The sequence below is a fragment of the Eulemur rufifrons genome, chromosome 5 (genome assembly GCF_041146395.1).
Source record: "Eulemur rufifrons isolate Redbay chromosome 5, OSU_ERuf_1, whole genome shotgun sequence".
In the NCBI taxonomy this organism is placed as follows: domain Eukaryota; kingdom Metazoa; phylum Chordata; class Mammalia; order Primates; family Lemuridae; genus Eulemur; species Eulemur rufifrons.
This window is the reverse complement of record NC_090987.1, coordinates 13478894-13500245: the sequence shown is the minus strand read 5'-3', so window position 1 is coordinate 13500245 and position 21352 is coordinate 13478894. Positions and strand designations below refer to the sequence as shown.

General features: G+C 42.7%; 1 protein-coding gene across 2 annotated transcripts in view; it reads left to right on the top strand.

Moving 5' to 3' along the window:
- Nucleotides 1-16834: 16834 nt before the first annotated feature.
- MALT1 (MALT1 paracaspase) overlaps nt 16835-21352 on the top strand; it is a 56313-nt gene continuing 51795 nt past the window's right edge. For both annotated transcript variants that reach the window (XM_069467963.1, XM_069467962.1), the window contains exon 1: nt 16835-17028. In XM_069467963.1, the coding sequence (XP_069324064.1) occupies nt 16835-17028 (194 nt within the window). The remainder of the gene's footprint in view (nt 17029-21352) is intronic.

Sequence of the window (21352 nt, the reverse complement as noted above, 5' to 3'; positions counted from 1 at the left end):
GCAAGGGAGGCGGCATGCCCTTCCCAGCAGAGCACATTCTTGCCTGAGGCTTAGTACCAATCACATGTCAGATCAGACGTTCTGCCAGGGTCCTTGGGCCAGGCTGGAACTGAGTAGGTCACTCCTGCTACAGAGAGCTGTCAACGTCTGGGAACAGTCCCCTAACTCCACAAGCATTACTCACTCTCCCTCTTTCAATACGACCCTCTCCAGGGTCCATGGGTTCTCCTCAGTGGATGTGATCTGAATCGTGCGTTTGCAACCTTTGCTCAGCTCATCTATTTAAAAAGGCTGCTAGAGACTCAGGTAGGTTGACCAAACAGGAGGCATTTTTTTCCTGCCTTCAGTACAGTGGCAAAAGAAATTTTAATATAAATAAGACTGTTCTCTCACGGTTTTTCATCCCAGGTAACATATTTTTGTAAAATTCTTCATGAGAAGATGAAGTTTAAAGATATTTGCATATAGAAGACAAATGTAAACATAGTTTCTAAAAGATGCATCATAATCTGTTTTCTTAAGTGAATAGACAATTTTGACAAGAAAAATCCTTTAGAATGTGAACTAACAAATGTGTTATGAAAACATGTTTCGTTGTGTATTGGTACACATGCACACAAATTGGAATATAAAAAAAATAAAAATAGGACGGGTGTGGTGGCTCATGCCTGTAATCCTAGCACTCTGAAAGGCTGAGGTGGGAGGATCACTTGAGGCCAGGAGTTCGAGACCAGCTTGAGCAAGAGCGAGACCCTGTCTCTACAAAAAATAGAAAAATCATCTGTGCAGGGTGGCACAGATCTTGGAATTCAGTGTCCCCCACAGTAGCAAAATTATAAATGGTAGTTAGATTATGTCCCTAAAGTACTGTATTTCAGCTACCTAAAAACTAAAATATCAAAACCAAGTTAAATTTCAATTTAACTAAATATTAGAGTCTAAGTACCTGAAAAAAGTACCTAAATAAGGCCAGGCGAGGAGGCCCATGCTTGTAATCCTAGCACTTTGGGAAGCCGAGGTGGGAGGATCCCTGGAGTTCGAGACCAGCCTGAGCAAAAGTGAGACTCCATCTCTACAAAAAATAGAAAAATTAGCTAGGCCTGGTGGCCTGTGCCTCTAGTCCCCAGGAGTCTGAGGTTGCAGTGAGTCGTGACCATGCCACTCTAGCCTGGGAGACAGAGCAAGACTCTGTCTCCAAAAAAAAAAAAAAAAAAAAAAAGGTACCTAAACTTCCAAGATAAAATTCTGTCATGGTTCATTCCAATGCTTCAGTTTCAATTTTAAAACAGCTACAAAAAGAGCATTGCAACTCTCTGAACAGGAACAAAATTCCAATTTTTATAAATTTGTATATTGAGCCCGAGGCCCCATTTGACAAATGCTAAATCTAGTTGGACAGTATATGGAAATTTACATTTTTATAAATATTTGCATATGTTATATATACTAACTTAAGCCTTACTTTTTAAGACTTTTCTCCTGATTATAAGAGCAATACATACTCATTCCTGAAAATTTTTAATATTTTCATTTTTCAGCAATTACTACAGTGCCTGGCTGGCACTGGCCCAAATCATAGTCCTTGAGAGAATGAATGGATGCGTCTGATTAATGGCGCTGATTAAGGTGGAATGTAAAATCAGCCATAGTTATTCTGAGAAGCCTTCGCAGGCACCAGCCCCAGGAAAGACTGGAATTTTTGAAGTGTCGATTGCTAGGCCTTTTCTTTCTATTCCATTTGCTCCCCATTTTAGTATTTCCTCTGTCCTGACCATTCAATGTTCTGAGATTTTTTTCCCCCTATAATTTTCATCATCAATATAAAAGTAGTGATCAAAACAAAACAGATTGCAGGATATTTTCGTCTCATTTTAGTTGAAGTTGACTTTGACCTTTAAAGCATTTAGTTTTGAACTTTACTATGCATCAAAATCACCTGAAGCTCTAGTTCCTATGCAGATTTTAGGGGCCCAGAGATTTCCATTCAGTGGGTCTGAATCCAGGGTCACCAATCTACATTTTTAATAGGCTCCCCAAGTGCAAGTGGCCAGTGAACGACAATGGGGGCCTTGTTTACAATGGCCCCATGCTTTTTTAATGTTTGGTTGTCACCATCTTGAAATTCTTAATTGTTGAACAAGGGGGCCTGTGTTTTCATTGTGCAATGGGCCCTGCAAATTATAGAGCTGGTCCTGGAAGCAGGTGTGATATATGCTTCACCAGAACCCGTGTACGTGTGGGATTATGGACAAGTTACTCAGAGGAAAATACAGGTATTTTTAGGGGGGGAATTCATGTAAAGATTAATTTTGGTCCCAGAAGAAATCTTGACCAACCTTAGAACTCCTTAGAACCTAATCTCCAACCTTAGAACTCAGCAAACAATAGTTTTTTGCCTTGGTTGGGTCTTGTTAGTCATCCATATGAACGTACGTGAACTTTATCACACATCGACTGAAGGTGGGGGATTTCTTTTATCATAGCTAAGAAAGTGTCTGATATTTTATTCTTCCGGTGATGATTCTTCTCTGAAAGTCTTTTGTGTACCTTCACCTGCCAGAATTAATAACTGCTTCTAGAATGCTGTCATGGTATCCTTATATATGAGTCCTTCATAATTTTCAGAAAACTTTCTAGAAATGAAATTGCTCAATAGAACAGTAAATGCATTTTCCATTTTGATAGACAAATTGCCCTTTAAAGAGTAATGCCAATTTACTTTCTTCCTCATATGAGATGCCAGATTTAAAACACATTTTTGCCAACATAATGTAGTATCAAGTTTTATTTGCTAATTTGATAGATGAAATTAGTAACTATTTTATTATTTAATTTTATTTCTGTTATTAAAAAAAGAGGTCATGTATCTTTTCATGTACATATTCAAAAGCCATTTGAATTATTTTTGTCTGTGAACTGTCTGTTCATGTTTTTTGTCCTTTTTCTTGATAGTCTTTTTTTATTTACTTGTAAGAGTACTTTATATATTAAGGATAGTACTCCTTGTCCTTAATATATTTATCAGTTTTTCATTTGACTTTTTCCATGAAGAAAATCTTAATTTGTATGTGGACAAATTTACCAATCATTTGTTTGAAAGATTCTGAGATTTTCCATTTTCAGAAAACCCTTCCTACTCTGAATACAAAGACATTCTCCTGAATTCTTTTTTTGTATTTTTATTATTTCATTTCTTAAAATATGATTTAAATCTTTGATACACTTGGAACTTGTTTTGGTGTGATGCATGAGTTAAGGAAACTTCTTTTATTCCCAATTGTCTCAACATTCAATTCAAAATCCAATTTTCCCCACTGATTCTAAATGCCACCTTCATTATAATTTAAATTCTCATCTATCTAGGGTCTCATTTATGGTTCTGTATTCTGTTCCATTGATTTGCCTATCCACGTACTGATGTGAAGCCATTTTAGTACTCATGCCTTTTATAATCCATTTTGATATTTGATGGGCTGGCCTCTTCTCATTATGCTTGTTTTTCAAAAACTTCCTGATTGTTACCTGTTTACTTTTCCATATGAAGTTTATAATCACCAAGTTTAAAATCATAATCATAGAGACCCTGAGTTTAGGGGGAAAAAATCATAATCATTTTATTTGGTTTCCCCCTAGCCCAAATCCTATTGATGACATGATCAGACATGAATTTCAAAAAGGTCGTTCTGGCCATAGTGTGGAGAACAAGAGTGCATTTGGGCAGACCAGCAAGACATGCTATTGCAGAGGTTCACAAGAGACATGGGTATAATTTGATTCAGGATCTTGGCAGTCGAGATTGAAGAAAAACAAAATCAAGTGATATGTAGAAATGACAACTGGTAGGACTTGGTGATGAATGTGATTTGGCAGTTTAGGAAGAGGTAGATTTTTTTCTAGTCTTGCCTAGAAAAACCCTAGGATTTAGTCCAGTTCTGGAAAGGCCCCAGTCTGCATCAATCCACAGATGCAGGGTTAGTTTTGGAGTTGCTCTAAAAATCAGGGTCCTCATGGGAAAAGATATGGAGCTCTTCTGTACAGAGATAGCATGGGTTCAGACAAGGTACCCCAAACTGAATTGCCTTCCCCCCTATGCCCTGTGTCAGGAATCCCAAACCAGCTTCTGCAGCAAATGACAGACCAAGGGGATGTACCCATGACCCCACACCCCATGGTTCTAATGGCAGTAGATTGGGGCCTGGAGAGCCAACCTGTGGTTGGTGAAGAAAAAATACGATATTTCAAAAGTTTTCCTTTCTTCAGTCCCTCAAAAGTTAAGCAGAATTACCATATGATCCAACAATTCCACTGCTGTGTATATACCCCAAAGAACTGAAAGCAGGGGTCACACAGATTCCTGTACACCAATGTTCCTTGAAGCATTATTCACAATAACCAAAAGGTGGAAACAACCCAAAAGTCCATCAAAAGATAAACAAAATGGATAAACCCACATACATGCAACAAAATATTATTCAGCCTTAAAATGGAATAACATTCAGATACTTGCTACAACATGGATGCACCTAGAAAATGTTTTGCTAAGAGAGATTAGCCAGACACAGAAGGACAAATGGTACATGACTTAACTTATACAAGGTACCTAGAGTAGTCAAATTCATAGAGACAGAAAGCAGAATGGTGGTTGCCAGGGGCTGGGGGGAGGAATAATGGTGAGTTATTGTTTAATGGGGACGGAGTTTCTGCTTGGGATGATGACAAAGTTCTGGGCATACATAGTGGTGATGGTTGCACAACCTTGTGAATTTAATGCCACTGAATTATACCCTTCATGGTTAAAATGGTAAATTTTATATTATGTATATTTTGCTACAATAAAAATATATTTTTATTAGGTTTTCTTATGAAAGAACAGGTCTTGACAGAAGCACCTCCCTTCACCACTGGGACAAATTATGATCATGTGACTATGTTTATAAATCATATTAGCTCTCTGAGACCTAGCTATCGCAGAGTAGGCAGTACACTCTCTCACCCAAAACGATGCAAAATATTTTGGGAAACAAACTGTAGAGCCTGCATCTCCGGAAATCCCCTCCCAAGTGGCTAACCACAAAGGGAGGAAACACAACAGGGTGAAACCAAAAGTTTACAGTCAAAGTTTAGCGTCCATGTTATTTCATCCTGTACTAGATAAACGCAGGGCAAATGTGCATTCAGGAATGACAGGATGAGAGCATTTAAGCTTTCTTTGCTTTAGTCTTTGCTCCATATCCTAGGGATAGTTTTATTATTCCCAAATGTCTTTTGAAGCAAATCGGTTTGAAGCATTCAGTTAAATAGAACCTATTTAAGACTCAATTCTCAAATCACCTGAATATTAAGTCATGAGAATGAGGCAGTAACCATTGAAGAACTCGGACAGCAGCTAAGGATGAAACTGAGTTACTGTCAGTCAACCTGGTGTTACAAATGACCACTGAGCTGGGAGGCTGTCAAGCTGCCAATACTACTTGCATAGAAAGAAAAAATTCCATGTTTTTTAAGAGTGTCCCCATATTCCAGAGGATACTCTTAGTGGAATCTGTCACGAAATACAGGACCCTCTAAATGCATGAACAATCTATAGAGCGATAGTAACATGGAATACAGAAAAAGAAAAGCATAACTGATTGATATTGTGCAAATTAGAAGTCAATTATTTACAGTGATAAAAATTATTTGGCCAAATTCCACATAAACAGCAAATTTTTTGAAATGCCTAGTCATTACAGGATTAAAGAATGTGCACAGGTGCCAGCACTGGCTTTATGACAGGAAATGAAGGGTAGGAAGGAAGGGAAAACTTCTCAAGGGAATGGTGATAGTCCTTCCGAGAGTCATTGTTATACGTGATGAAAATGTGTGAGTTTTAAAGTTTACAAGTTTGCAGGTATCAGTGAGCGTGGACAAATGCCAAGTTAAGGGAGACAAATGTTAATCGGGTTTTAAAATGAAAATTTCAACTGAGACTTCTGAAATAGACACCACATTCTAAAGAAGTATAAGGACACTTAAATTCAGGATGTATAGTACAAAGCGGGTGGCAGAAAAATGGTGATTAGATTTGGAAACGCTTCCCCAAGGGAATAAAATGGTCCAGTGCTGGAGATAAGAAAAGGATTTTTGAGAGAACTGAAGGATGCTCAGAGCCTCCTGCCACTTAGGAAGGGTAGAGAGGGGGAGCGGATAAAATGCCTACCTCTCACCTCAACTTTAGCAAAAAGGGTAACTCAGGATATCTGATCCAGGATGCTCAGGAGAACTCCAGGAGAACTCAGATAACAGTATTTGTCTCCCGTAGACGGAGCTGTCCTGCACATCTGGAAATTGTTAGGGCAGGTGGTGAGGAGAGGTGGGTGTTTGGGTGGCCTGGACCCCAGGGTCTGCTGAGATAAGCAATGAGTGAGATGGGGGCATGGGGAGAAAAAACTTTTTCTCTGCCAATTTAGGTCAGGGGCCTATGACAGTAGAGAGATTAACAGGAGAAAAGACAAGGTTTATTCACAGGCTTGGAGGGGCACTCAGGAACTTGCTGAATAGCCAGGGTTAAAGTTTATATACCAACTTCACAAACAAAGGGAGGAGGGGGGTTTCAATGGGAGAGTGTAGAAGGTCCCATTGGGTGTTTTGATGCTAAAGGACAGCTGAATTCAAACTTGCCCGTGCTAAGGGCAGTCATCTCCTACACGGGAAACTGCCTCCAAGGATGGGCAATGGCAGCTGTATTTTCCAGAGGCTCTGGTTAAGTTTCATGTTTTTCTGTGGTTGCTAATTGTTCCAATATTTTCATTACAAAGTAATTTTCACACCATGTTGGACCCTTTGTGGGCCTCGTGCAAGAGAGATCCAGCACTCTCCTAAGCTGCCCAAAGCATCAAAGACCTCTAGCGTTGTGCTCAGGGAGGTTTTGGGATGCAGATAAAACCACCATTCCACTCTTGGCTAGAAACCCTGCTGGTGGAAAACTAGGAATAAAATCCTAAGCCCCCCAGCCAGCTGAATAGACCCCCACTTGGCCAAAAGGATCCCACAGAAACCTTCAAAACAGAGTTCCTGGCCATGGCAGGGCAGGAGGCTGGACATGCCTCATTATGCCCCCTCCCCGACCAGCATTAACGTTAAAATAGAGATCATAAGACTGACAGAACAGAGTCTTGTGGCCGTAAGACATCAGACTGTAAACAGGATCCAAGGCCATGTCAGGTGAAGGTTAAGCCATGCCCCTCTACGCTTAAGAATAAACTGTGTTCTAACTGCTACAAGGTTTTTCTTTTTCTCTAGCAGCTAAACAAGCACTGGCCTTGAGATAATCAAGGTTGAAACAAGAGCAGCTCTTGCACCGCTGGATGCTGACTAACTGGTCCCCTGTTCCACAAGCCATAACCACCTCTTTGATTGGACAGAAGACTGAGTTCAGCACCTTTCTGCTAATAAGAAGACCACCACCCCTGGACTAGTTCTAGCCAGTTTTCAGAGGCTGTGAGAGGCTGTGCATTGAGTAACTTCGTATCCCTGCTTCACCTTTTGATGCGTAGGGCCTAATTGTAATGCTTTTTTTTTTTTCCCCCCGAGTCAGAGTCTCCCTCTGTTGCCCTGGGTAGAGTGCAGTGGCATCATCATAACTCACTGTACCCTCAAACTCCTGAGCTCAAGTGATCCTCCTGCTTCAGCCTCCTGAGTAGCTGGGACTACAGGTAGGTGCTCACCATATCACCCGGGCTAATTTTTCTATTTTTAGTAGAGACGGGGTCTTGCTCTTGCTCAGGCTGGTCTAGAACTCCTAAACTCAAGTGATCCTCCTGCCTCAGCCTCCCAGAGTGCTGGGATTACAGGTGTGAGTCACTGCTCCAGGCCACTGTAATACATTTAAATGTTATGTCTCCACCCTAAAGTGAAATGGGTTGTATGTAACATTCATGTTTATTCAATATGCATATGTTAGGAACCCCTGTCATGAATATTCATAGCTCCTCCTATGACCTATTGAATATGTATGCTGAGCCAACGTATTCAGCATAAATTCCTGATCCACTCTCCCTTTCCTAGAAGTGCCTGCCTTTGGCTCTTGCAGAAGACTGTGCTTCCCAGCCTATCATGATGGCCACTTTGCAGACTGTAACCCTTTATAAGAAATCAAGCTCTCCTTTCTAAATTTATAAATTGTGTAATTTTTAAGCTGCCATGGTAGTTGCCTGGGATGGGGAGTTATTATTCAATGGGTGTGGAGTTTCAGTTTGGGAAGATGAAAAGTTCTAGAGCTGAATGGTAGTGATGGTTGCACAACACTGTGAATGTACTTAATGCCACTGGACTGTACACTTAAAATGGTTAAAATGGTAAATTTTATGTTATGTATATTTTGCCACAATAAAAAAATAGTATGGAATGATTGCTTATCTACTTGGAAAATAGAATAAAATTATAATGATTATTTTTAAAAACAAAATAAAATCTTGCTGGGTGTTCTGCCAGTTCAGACATCTCCAGAAAGATGTGGAGAAGTTACACACAGCAGCTAGAGGGACAAAGTGGCTTGGGCAAAAAAGGGGAATTGTTTGGCTCACCCGGCTGAGCTGCAGGAAGGGTGGGTGTGAGCTGGGCTTCAAGGTGACCACACTGGGGACTGGAACACCACCCTTCCTTCCCCTCCTCTCATTTCTGCTGCTCTCGGTGTACCAGTCACTCTCTTTCACTGCAGACCGGCTTCCTCTGCACAGCCTGTGGGGACATGGCCACCAAACAGCTCAGATTCATACTTCACAGATTTGCCACCTGAGCAAGCCTGAGACCATCCATCAGGTTGAAGGTCAGAAATCCCAGGACTGGCTGAGCTTGGAAAAACATGCCTACCTCTGGCCAATCATTGAGTTAAGGAAGCAGATGGGTAAGAAACTGGGGGACCCCATTAAACCACACTTTGGGAGGCCGTATTTCTGAGAGCAGAGTGCTGCTCCAGGCAAACAAGACAGTAGCCGCCATCCGCTGTGCAGGCCTTCCCTCCTCTGGAACTGATCCCCAACAGCGTCGTGAAGATCTCAGCAGCACAGCCAGGCCACCTACATACTCCCTTCGGCCCTCCTCTCTTGGGCCTCCTGGATTCCTGGATTTCTCAGCTAACACTGGGTTGGCAGGAGTGAGTGGGCAGCAATTGACTCCTGCCCTAAATCGTAGCCAGTCCTTTGGGGCCATTTTTTCCTTGTCAATGCTAAGTTTCCAGAGGGCAGAGCCCTCCTCTATTCTATCTTGCTTTATTCAGACAATTTCTGGAACAACGCTGGCCAATATAAGAGATTCCCATCATCTCTACTACCTAGCTCCAAAGTCCATCCTCCCCAACCCCATGCTCCTCTGAATCAATGTTATTAGTGTTAAAACCCAGGTCCCAAATCAGACTATGCTGTGCTCCTTTTTGGAGTAGATCTTGGATTATCAAATTATCAAGTAAATGGCTGAAATCAGCCCTCGTTTCCCCACGTCCCTGCCAACGGCCAGCTCTGCCTTCCTCTCCTCCTAGGCTTGGCTCCTCCTTCTGCAGAAACCCTCGCAGGCCTGTTACTCATGAGGGAACGTGAGAGAAGTATCTGCACTTGCGAAGATTGTGTGCTCCACCCTTCAAAGCTTTAGGCAGATAAATTTAGACATAAAACAGGAAGTAATTCTCTATGTGGCTGTGAGTGATCTAAGAGAAGTTACTGCCCCAAAATATTTTGACGCTGAGGTGTGGGGGAGCAGCTCTCAAACATCAGCGTGGATCAGAACCAGCAGGCGCAGCGGCTCACGCCTGTAATCTCAGCACTTTGGGAGGCTGAGGTGGGAGGATCGCGGGAAACCAGGAGTTCAAAACCAGCCTGGGCAACAGAGTGAGACCCACAGCTCTATAAAAAATTAGCCGAGTGTGGTGGTACATGACTATAGTCCCAGCTACTCGGGAGGCTGAGGCAGGAGGATGGCTTGAGCCCAGGAATTTGAGACTACAGTGAGCTATGATCGCACCACTGCACTCCAGCCTGGGCAACAGAGCAAGACCCTGTCTCTAAAAATAATAAATAAAACAAGTAGACTCATCCAGAGGGTTTATTAAGCCGCATATTGTTGGGCCCATCCTGGAGTTTCTGATTCAGTCCATCCGGGGTGGAGCCCAAGAATTTGCATTTCTAAAAATCTCCCCATGATGCTGACACTGTTGGTCCAAGACTGCACTTTGAGAAGTGCTGTGGCAGAGGTTTGGGCAGAGACAATCTCTCTAGGCTACAGGGCTTTCATCTGACTTTGAAGGTCTTGGACTAGGTCAGTTAAGGTGCTCTTTAGGGCTGATATTCCATGATTATAGTGTTAAATGGGTGATTAAATATGTACTTGTGCCAAGCTATTTTTATTATCATTAAATAATCATGGACTGCTTACTTTATTATGAGACCATAAAAATTTCCAAGAGCTTCAGAGCTCTGATTATATACCGCAGAACCTCATTACATACAACTTGTTAAAATCACTTAGCAAAAAGCTTAAATTATAGGATCTTGTAAATAAATGCTCTTTTGCTCATAATTTCAAATAGCTTCCTACAAAAACTTTTCAAAGCAAAGCTTTCACTGATATTGTTTTGCAGAGCAAATTTAATTAGTAGTTATCCTATAAGGATTAGCACGTAACTAATGCGTAAATTGCCTTAGGTGTGATTTAAACTGTTTGGTCAACTAAACACATACCTTCCTCTCCTCTTTTCCCCAACAAATAAATCTTACTTGCATTTTAATTTAATATCTGTCTATCCTTCCGAAATAGCTGCATTTATTCTCAAAATCTAATTTTAGACATATAACTAATATGTTACAATTTTCGACTGTCAGTTATTTAAATATTGCTCCTCTCCCCCACACAAATAAATCCTATTTGCATGTCTACAGCCACTGTGATCATTCTCCACAGCTAGTCTTTGATCCGTGATCACTGTCACCTTGGTCTTTGATCATATGTTCTCCCGCCTCCAGAACTACTGCCCTTCCAACTCTGCCCAGCCTTCAGGGTACAATTGAGGCCCCTACTTTTCTCTGAGATCTTCTTCAGCCACTGTAACTTTCTTTGGTTTCTCCCTCCTCCAAAGTCCTTACCCTCAGGATTGAAAAGGACCTTAGAAAGCATTCAGACCACACTCCCATCTGGCCCACCAAATGTGTCCATGGGGTACCAGGCCGAGGAATGCCCACACTCTGAATGGACAGCCGATGGTCACGAGCTTTGAATCAATTCTTGGCACATAACATGTTGTGAAGAGTCTGCTTAAGTCCCTTCATCAGGAATCCCAGGAGACTGAGAACAAGTCACCCTTGGAGGCATGGAGTAGAATATTTAAACACCTTTCTACTGGAGTGTGCACACCTGCAAAGGTTAACATTGTCATTAACCAGGAATGATCATGGTTGGCACATTCAAAATATTAATAATAAATTATACCATTATTGCCCAGGAAATAATCATGCCTTCATTGGTCAGATTCCTTCAACTCTCTGGTTCGCCATTGCTAATTCCAGGTTATTTCTCTTTGCTCCTGGCCCATACTTAGCCCCTTTGACAAAAGTCTCTGGAAAACTATTGAACTACATACATCAACAATACATAAATTCTAAAGTCTAAAATCTTGCTTTGTCACTTTTTTGTGTTGATATAATTTACCTCCTCAACTAGATCATAGGCTCCTAGAAAACATGGGTTCTGTTTTATATTTTGTGTCCCTTGTCTGCTGTGTCTGAATGAATAGCCAGGATCCAGTATCCCGTGTCTCCCTGCCAATGTCTGCATGGTTCCCAAGGAATACATATATGTGTGTGTGTGTGTGTGTGTGTGTGTGTCACATTATGCAGGACACATCTCTGGAAAATGTGCTCCTGAACTTTGGCCCTTCTCATTTTCCCCACTAGGAACACATCCATCCTTTCCTTCAAGGTCCAGCTCTCAACTCTGCCTCTAGGAAGCCTTACTCAGAATGATCAGTTATTTAAATTCTACTTTATTTAATCCTCGTGTATCACAGAGAACCTGCTGATGGTATATAGTTACACAATTCTTTTTTTTTTTTTTTTAACATTTATTTATGTCATATGAAGGGGGGAGTGAAGCAGGGGTTTCAATTTCCTTTTTTCTTTTGAGACAGTCTCGCTCTGTCACCCTGCGTAGAGTGCAGTGGTGTCATCACAGCTCACTGCAGCCTCAAATTCCCAGGCCCAAGTAATCCTTCTGCCTCAGCCTCCCAAGTAGCCGGGACGAGGGCGTGCACCACAACACCTGGCTAATTTTTCTATTTTTAGTAAAGACAGGGTCTCACTCTTGCCCAAGCCAGTCTCAAACTCCCAACCTCAAGCGATCCTCCCACCTCAGCCTCCCAGAGTGCTAGGATTACATGCACGAGCCACTGTGCCCTACACAATTCTTCTCTTGGAAATAATTTGTCATCTCCACCTTTCATGATTACTCATTCAACATTGGGGCTAAATCTTCTAATACCTTTGCCCTCTCTATTGCACTTTTACAATATTCCACATACCAGAAATGCTTGTTTTGTTTCCTCCTGAATAAAACAAGTTATGAATAATACATGTGAAAGTTTAAACAACATTCTTTAAAGCATAGTGATTCATGCAACCCAGCACTACCACAGACTAGTAAAAAATAATCCCATATATTTCTTCAATTTGTCCCTCCTTTCCGTGGCCAGTCTCATGGCTCTTGACGGAGGCCTTTATTTCTCACCCACACTATTATAATACTTCTTGGGCCTCCAGTCTTGCCCTCTCCCTACATTGGTGCCCAAGAGAATTTTTGAAAACCTAGAACGATTCTGCTTAAAACATTTCATTTACTCCCCATCATTTACTTAAGGAAGGATTTCTCAAACTTTAAACATTTACCAGCTTTACGAGTTTTGACATATCCACATACCAACTATACTCTTGTATATTTAATATACTTCTTTATATGAAATCACATTTTTAACTTAAGTAAATTTGACATTGTCCTAATTGATATTATAAGTGAAATGCCAATTTTGATTGGCAGATATTTCTTCCGTATTAATATATAACTATTAAATATTAAGATAAAAACATTCCTCCATGTACTACTTAAAAGTGTCTTGTGTGACAGCAATGGGGCATAGATGACTTTGTGGTAGGCACAGACCTACAGAATAGAAAGTCAGTCCTTTGTCATGACATAATCTGGTCTTCACTGTCTTTTTCATCTGGGTTTTGGTCCCTTTCTCAGCTGTATTCCCAGCTGTCCTGCACCCACTGCAATTCTCCAACCTCACCATGATGTTTTACGGCTCTGTGCCTATGGTATTTCTTCTATCCTGTTTCCCAAACCATCTCCTCTCACCTTTCCACATGGATGGAAGGGTATTTTTACACTTCCTTCTTGCCATCAGCACACTACTCACTACTCCCTTTCCTTGCCTCAAACAGACATTGGATTTAGTCAACATGTACCCTAAAAACTCTAAGGGAAAAAGTGATACAGACTGAAATGTAGTGAGCCTCCTGAGTAGCTCATCTATCTGGGTTGTCTTCGCTTTTCATTGTCTTTGAATAGGCTATTTTACAACTCGGAGAGATTGAAGTGAACTTTAGAGAACTGATTATAATGCAAATAATTCTTGTTTATTAAATAAATTCGTTCATGTGAAGGTTTAGTTGAATTCCGTCCTCCACTGTGGAAGAAGCCAGTGTTGTATCTATGAAGCAAATTCATTTCAGTGGAGCTGCCTATTTATCTGGCCTTTAGATTCTCCTCTGAAGTGGCTGCAACACATTTCTGATTGTTACTCTAACAGTACACATTTGACACAGAGCCTGGCACAAGGTAGGCACCCAATGAATACACATTAATGATTGAATGAATGAATTTAGACAAGTAAATATAGTCTCTTTGCTATGGTCAGTATCAAGTATCTAGGTCTAGATGATTCACCATGAAGGAAGGGTGTGGGATACTGGTGTGACGCTGAGCTACTATTGCAAAGTTGAAATCGAAATGAGGAAATTCCCATGATCCTTTGGGAGGTGACTGCAAGAATGGGCTGCAGGGAATGTGCTGGGTCTTGTGTCTAAGGGTGGCCCGAATGGCTCCAACACAGAGGCTCAGTCAGAGAGGTCATGAAGAGTGCTGGACATGGAATAAGGGATGGGAGACAACACATGCCATTTAATTCCGGCTTCCTCTCCTTCCATTGTATATAGATCCAAGCACCTGCAGCTTTTCTCCTCCCATGGGTCTTTTAAAACCTGTCCACCTATGAAATAATATATTGTCCCAGCATTTTTTAGTTGGAGTATCGTCTTTAAATTGTGTAAAGGGGAAAAAAACCCTATGAGTCAGTTTCCAGGTCTATGAGTGTTTTGAAGATTACATCAGTGGAGTTCCATAAAATGAAACCACAAGCTTCCTGAAAATTGTCTGCATTCACAAAGATCTATATAACTTTTAATTAATCAGGAAGAACTCCTAAAGATACATGTAGACATGTATGAACTTTTAAGGCACATTTAAAAGCCAAATTTCCACCCTCAATTTTTCTCCTATCTTTATGTAAACACAATGATTGACACAGAAAAGGAAGCTGAATTGCTGTTTATTACATTGTTCCCAAAAGTAATGTGGCTATTTTGAGAGTACTAATATAAAATGCATATACTTCTCCCTGACACTGTATAATACTATTAGGTACTATTATTTCCAGCTTTTTACAGATGTGGAAATTGGCACTCAGAGAGGTTAAGTAACTTACGTAAGGTCACACTACTAATAAGTAGCAGCATCAAGATTCCAATTCAGGGCTAACTCTAAAGGTTACATTCCACTACACTACATCATACCCCAGAAGAGAACCACAGGAGTGCAATTGTATAACAGAAACATTAACATTTGATGGAGAGGAGAAAAAGACTAGTCAAAAAATGTAATGTCAGTTCAGGGTAGAGGTTGGAGGGTAATGGGTAGGGTGACTGGATAGATTATAAAATTGCTAGGTGGAGATGAAATGAGGGAGGAACTCGCTTGGGAAGCACCGGGAAGCGGAGGGAAAGGGAGTGTCAATACAGTGTCCAACTGAACTACACTGGGTAAGGAAGCAGCTGATCAAATTGGGACGGATATTCTCCCTGGTAAATAACAAGGCACCCATTTTAACCCATACACATGAATGAGAAGCTGCATACGCAACGCCTTGAACATGGCAGACTTTTCTAAGAAGTCTATGTTTAAAAGAAGTCTTCTGAAGCTAAATTAAAAAGTAGGGTTCCAATAAAGACTAGAAGACTTGATTTTCATAATTGGCACATGCGGGTAATAGACTCTCAGAAAATATTTGTTCAATGACTGAGGACAAAACAATAAGGCACTAGAAGTGATTGGAAAAGGCTTGCCATGCCAACATTTGTATGTGTAAGGGTAATAGCATCTATTGAGTACCTACTATGTGCCAGTCAGTAAGTGCTTCATATACATCACCTCCTTTAATTTTGGCAACAACCTATATAAACCATATTTGCAGCCTCGTTTTAATAGAGGAGGCAAAAAAATTAAGCATTCAAGCTCATAAAACTTGAATTCAGCAGATTTTTCTGGATCCAAAGGTTATGCTCTTAGCAAATACAATGCATTCTGAACTCTGAACTTATACTGGAGTGAAAACCTTTAGTGACTGTGCTAGAATGTTGTATGGAGCACCTATCTCACCAAAAGGTATGAGAATCTAGGTATCCGAATTATTCCTATGCAAAATCCTGCTGCCTCGGGTGATGAAAAAGCTAATGGCAACAAAAATTGGGCCAGGAAGCCTTGTGTCAGCGGCTACTGGTTGGTAACACTTTATAAATTGCTTGCTTTTGTCACAAACTAAGGTATGGTTTTCAACGGAATAATGGCCTTAGAAATTGGTAAGATTGGGAACAAGTGCTCAGGTGCAGTCTTCATCTATTGCTTCATCTACTCTGGATCATTCCAGGGAAGGGCATTATCTATAAGATTGCATGCGTAGAGTATGAAGATTGTGGGCGGCAGTCTGACCCAGAGGAAATCAGATGATTCCTGCTAAAAACCATCATCTTCAAGGCCTGATTGGCTCAGTTTTTTAAATAATTTTTTTTAAGTCTAGGCAGAGGTTTTGGCCAAGTTAAGTATCTGGATCTCCCGCACTACCCGCCTTGGCAATCCATGCACGTCTAACCCTACAACGAGGAGCGCTGGCGGCGTGACCGGACACACGCAAGTCCCAGCCACAGCGGAGCGCGGCCCCGGGGCAAGCGGACGGGGGCTGGCGAGCGAGGACCGCGTGCTCCCCTCGCAGGTGTGAGGCAAGCCTCCTCCCACGGTCCCGGGAAGCCCCGACGCCGCAGGCTTCCTCGCCATGGAGGAGCCGCCCGGGCGTAGTTCCTCCACCGCTTCCTCCTCCAGCTGCACCGGGTCCTTTCCTGCTTAACAGGCCCCCACCGCGCGTGTTTGAAGCGCGCGCCACAGCGAGCCCGGAGGCAGCGCAGAGAGCGAGGGAGGCGCGCGGCCGCACGCACGCGCGCAGTGGGCCCCGCCCGGGCCCTCGAGGCCCCGCCCCCAGCGCGGCTGGCGCGGCCGGCCGGCCCGACTCCGGCTGCACACCGCTCTCGGCGGGGCGGGGAACCGAGCTTCCTCCTCCGAGGGCCGCGCGGCGCCGCCCGACTAGTCCTTCCGCCCCGGCCTCCGCAGCTCGCAGGCGAGCGAGGGGGCGAGCGGAAGGCGCAGCGTGGCCGAGGTCCGCGACGCGGCCGGCGTGAGCAGCGGCGGTCGGGGGTCGTCGGCGCGGGCCATGTCGCTGTGGGGGGAGCCGCTGCAGGGCCCGCCGTCCCTGTCCTCGCAACCCCCTCCGGCCAGCGCGACCCTCAACCGCCTGCGGGAGCCGCTGCTGCGGAGGCTGAGCGAGAGCTTGGACCGGGCGCCCGAGGGCCGGGGCTGGCGGAGGCTGGCCGAGCTGGCGGGGAGCCGGGGGCGCCTCCGGCTCAGGTGAGCGCGGGCGCAGGGGCGCGAGGGGCGCGGCCGGAGGGGTGGACGCCCGTGGTGGGTAGGGGCGTCGAGGCCGCGCGAGATGGGGAGAGGCAGCCGGTGTGAATGAGGGAAGGCGGCGGGGACAGCTGCAGGCACCTTTCAGAGAGAGCCTAAAGGGGACCCAGCAGAGTCCTGGGAACGCGAGGGTCCGAAGCGGCGCCGGGGCTCCGGAAGGGAAAAGGCAGAAATGGCAGGGCGGCTGCTTCACACCCTTGTCCTACCCTCCGCCCATTGGGCTGAGAGAGAGACGTCGAGGTTGACCCCAAAGGGTATAGAGAGAAGGAGAGCTATCTGGAGACCATCGTGCTAGGGCAGGAATTCCAAAGGACTTAAAACGCGAGAGAAAGGGCTGTGGACACAACCCTGGAAGACCCAAGGAAGTTTGGGAGCGCAGGTGAAGAGGACGAAAGCAAAGGGTTGGGGGCAGGAACTCTTGAAGGTTTTGAAGGATGGTGGGAAAGGCTGAAACTGAACTCATCCTCTTCCTCCATCAAACCGAGTTACCAAGTTCTCTTCCTGACTTCACCGTGAACGTTAAACTCTAAGTAAAACTATTTTCCTTACCAGGCTTGGAAACCATTCGCTTAGCGGTTCTTGAAGTTTTTGGTCTCAGGATTCTTCTACACTCTTAAGAATTATTGAGGACCCCCGAGAGCTCTTATGTGGGTTTTATATATTACATACACATAAAATATACTGATATTTACCATATTTGACATTAAAACCAAGAAATTTTCAAAATATTTGCTTAAAAAGAACAACCCATTACATGGTAATAGAAATAACACTTTTGTGGAAAAACGTTCCAAAATAAAACAAAAAAATTAATTGGAAAAGTGACATTGGTTTACATTTTGAGGATCTCTTTAATGTCTTGGCTTAATCACAGAGCTGGATTCTTTTATGTGCTTCTGCGTTCAGTCTGTTGCAATATCACAGGTCAGGGAACACTGTAAACTCCATTGTACGCTCCTGGGAGAATGAATGAATGAGGTAAATAAGTTCTTAGTATGATTATTGTGAAAAATCGTATTGACTTTGTGGACCCCCTGCAGGGGTCTCAGGAACAGCACTAGGGTTCCCAGAACCACACTTAGAACCATTAACTCTATACCATTATTATGATTTGGGTCTGTCTTTGAACCCCTTAGCAGTTTTTTAAACTTCTCAGATGATTTAAGTTTGTCTTGTACTATAATTATTTGTGCACATGTTTATGGACTCCTTAAGAACAGGACCATCTCTTAATATTCTGTGTTATGGGTAGAACCTATTTTAGACGACAAATACTTGATGAATTGAAAGGGAAGCCATTCACTCAAAATTATATTTATTAAGTGTTTCTCATTTGCTAGAAGTTCCATGAGATAAAAAGTTAACAAATATTTAGCTTCTCTTTATAAGGGCTTATCTAGTAATGGACTGTTATCTGTTCATTTGTTATCTGTAGATTTACAGATAACAAATGAAGTGTGGATGACCACAATAATGGATGTTTCTCATTCATTGAGCACATAGTATATACTCGACATTGTATTAAGTGTTTACATATATTACCTACTTTAACCCTCTCAGCAACCCTTGGTTTCAGAGTTTAGGGTTGAAACAAAGAGAATAATGATTTGGGATTATTGTTCATACAGGAGAGTAATGATGTGAGGAAGGAATCAAGAAGTGTAAATTAACAAAGTCAAGCAGACATGACATAACTTTTTTCTGTTCTAGGAAAAACATTGGGCTTTTGGCTATGTAAAGAAAATCCAAAGTAGTATTCTAGGTCCATAAATTTCTGAATATCTAGACTTACAATGTAAAAAGTTGTCTTCTTTGGGGGCAGATCTCCAGAGTACTCTAGTTAGGGAAGGCTCTCGGCTTCCTGAAGAGAGCCTGATATCGAGTACTTCTACTTAAAGGAGAGAAGAAAGTGAGCAAGGCCCTGCAAGGGAAGAAGCCCGGCTGGTGGAGTCGTATTAAAGTAGTGGATACCTGATGCCAGGTGTTATGTTTTCCTCCCCAAGCCTTCAGTCACTTTTTAACTGTTAAAGGCTACAAAGTGGTCTTAGCTTTGTTTGGGGAACTAACAGAAAGATTTGAGGCCACTTTTCTGTGGAGTAGCACAGAGAGAAGGGCAGTTGCCTAGTAAGAGGTGACAAGCAATCTGAGAGTTCAGGATGGGGTGTCTGATAAGAGACAGATGAGTTCCACCAGTCTTCTAGGATGGTGAAGGTTAGTTCCAAGCCGGTTAGGTGGGGTGAGGTGGGTTGGGGAATTTGGGAACATTAAGCTCATCTACCTATTGAGATCGAAGAATTAAACTGACATAAAAAAATGGTTAGCACTGGGAACTTGGGGGCTGCACAGTGACGACTGGAGTGGTGTGGTAGCGGGGTGGAGGGGTGGTCGGCTGGTGATGCTCACTCTATGGTCGAAAAAAATTATTTTAAAGTGATTTCATGCTGGTGGGAGAAGAACACCTGTGACAGTAGATGGTCCTAGAGGCGTTTTTCTCTAGTATCATACCCAAGATGTAGTATGAGTGTCCAATCCAAGCGGATAACAAGCCCTGTGAGGCTGGGAAGTGCTTTCCTCGGTCACTGGATTCAAGAATGGCCCTAGAATCTCAAAACATGGCCTATTTTGTTTCTTTTTCTTCTCTTTACTTTTTTTTCTGATTCTTTACATCTTTCCTCAAACTGGATGAGAATTTATTTGATAATAAAAATAAGTAAACCACAAGAAAAGAGCCCATTCAGAACTTCCCACCAGGGATTAGGAATAATTATAAATGTTGTCAGATGGTTACTGATGACTCAGTAAATCCTTGCATATAGTTCGGTTTGCCACAAACCCAGCCCTAGTTCCTTTCCAGACTGATCTGATATTGAACACCCTTTGCCATCAGTGTAGATAGGTACAGACCCTGAGTGTCTTGCCCAACCTATGTAAATTCTTTGGTGGCTTGAAACATCTGAGCCCCAAGGATGGCAGAGCTTTCAAGGGGCTCTCAAATGCTGCCTAACTTCCATTTAGCAGGGAGCTTAGAAATGGGGCTATGGAACCTGGGCCAAGCAAAAACAGCCAGTCATTGCATACCTGCTGAATAGAAGGTTCTCTTTTAGCTGCAGAAATTCTGCTCTCAAGACAACTTAAAATAGGAATTTGAATGTATGTAAAAAGCTCTAACAAAAGATTCTTCCTCATCTCTCTCTCTTCAGTCTCTGAATTTTGGAGCACCATCTCAGGCTCTGTCTCTCTTTATCTGTGCTGCTTCACCTACTGCCCTTCTTAGTGTTCTCCTTCCGTCTCATGCCTTTACACGTATTTAGGTTGAGGACTCCCAATTTCTCTCTCCAGCCCATACCTCTGCTTTGAAATCTTAGACTCATGTATGGACATGCCTACGTGTCACCTTCTCTTGAATGACTAGTGGTTACCTTAAACGTAACATGTCCAAAACTTGCTTTTCTTTGTAAACCTTTCTCTCATGGTTTCCGTATCCCTCCAGTTGCTCAGGCCAAAAGCGTTAGAGTCGTTCCTGACTCCACTTTTACACACCACATCATTTTTGTCGTCAGTTCCTGCCTACTGTACCTTCACTATACATCTAGAATCCAGCTCCACCGCTCCCACATGGGGCCATGCCACCATCGTCCCTCCCTTGGATTGTCCCAGTAGCCACTTATCTTCTCTCCTTTTGCTTCCCCCATCCCCAGTCTGTTCTTGTTATAGCAGTACAAATGATGCTGTTAAAACATTGTATCGATCTTGTTCTCCTCTGCTAGAAAACCCTCTAATCACTTTTCCATCTCAGATTAAGAACACCCTGTAGCTACCAGTTAACTCTTGGTCCTGATACCTTATTCTTCTCTCCATACCTTTCTCTTGCTTTCTCGCTTTCCCTTGAACACAGTAGGGTCTTTGTACTTGCTGCTTTACTTAGGCTGAGATGGTCTTGCTCTCCACAGATAACCACATGACTTACTTTCTCCTTCACTTTTTCAAGTGTTTGCAGAAAAGTCATCTTCTCAGTGAGCTCTTCTCTGATCATAATATTTAAAATTAGCCGCTGCATCTGCTCAGCAATACCTGTACCCCTGCTTTGCCTTAGTTTTCTCAAAAACATTTATGACCAATGGATGGATGGACACACAGGGTTGGGGGTGTGTGTGTGTGTGTGTGTGTTTATCTGTCTTTCTCCTATAGAGTAAAGAATCCAGGAGGTTAGGGAATTTTGTTTGCTGCTGTATCCTCAACACCTAGAAAAAATGGTTGGCCTATTTTA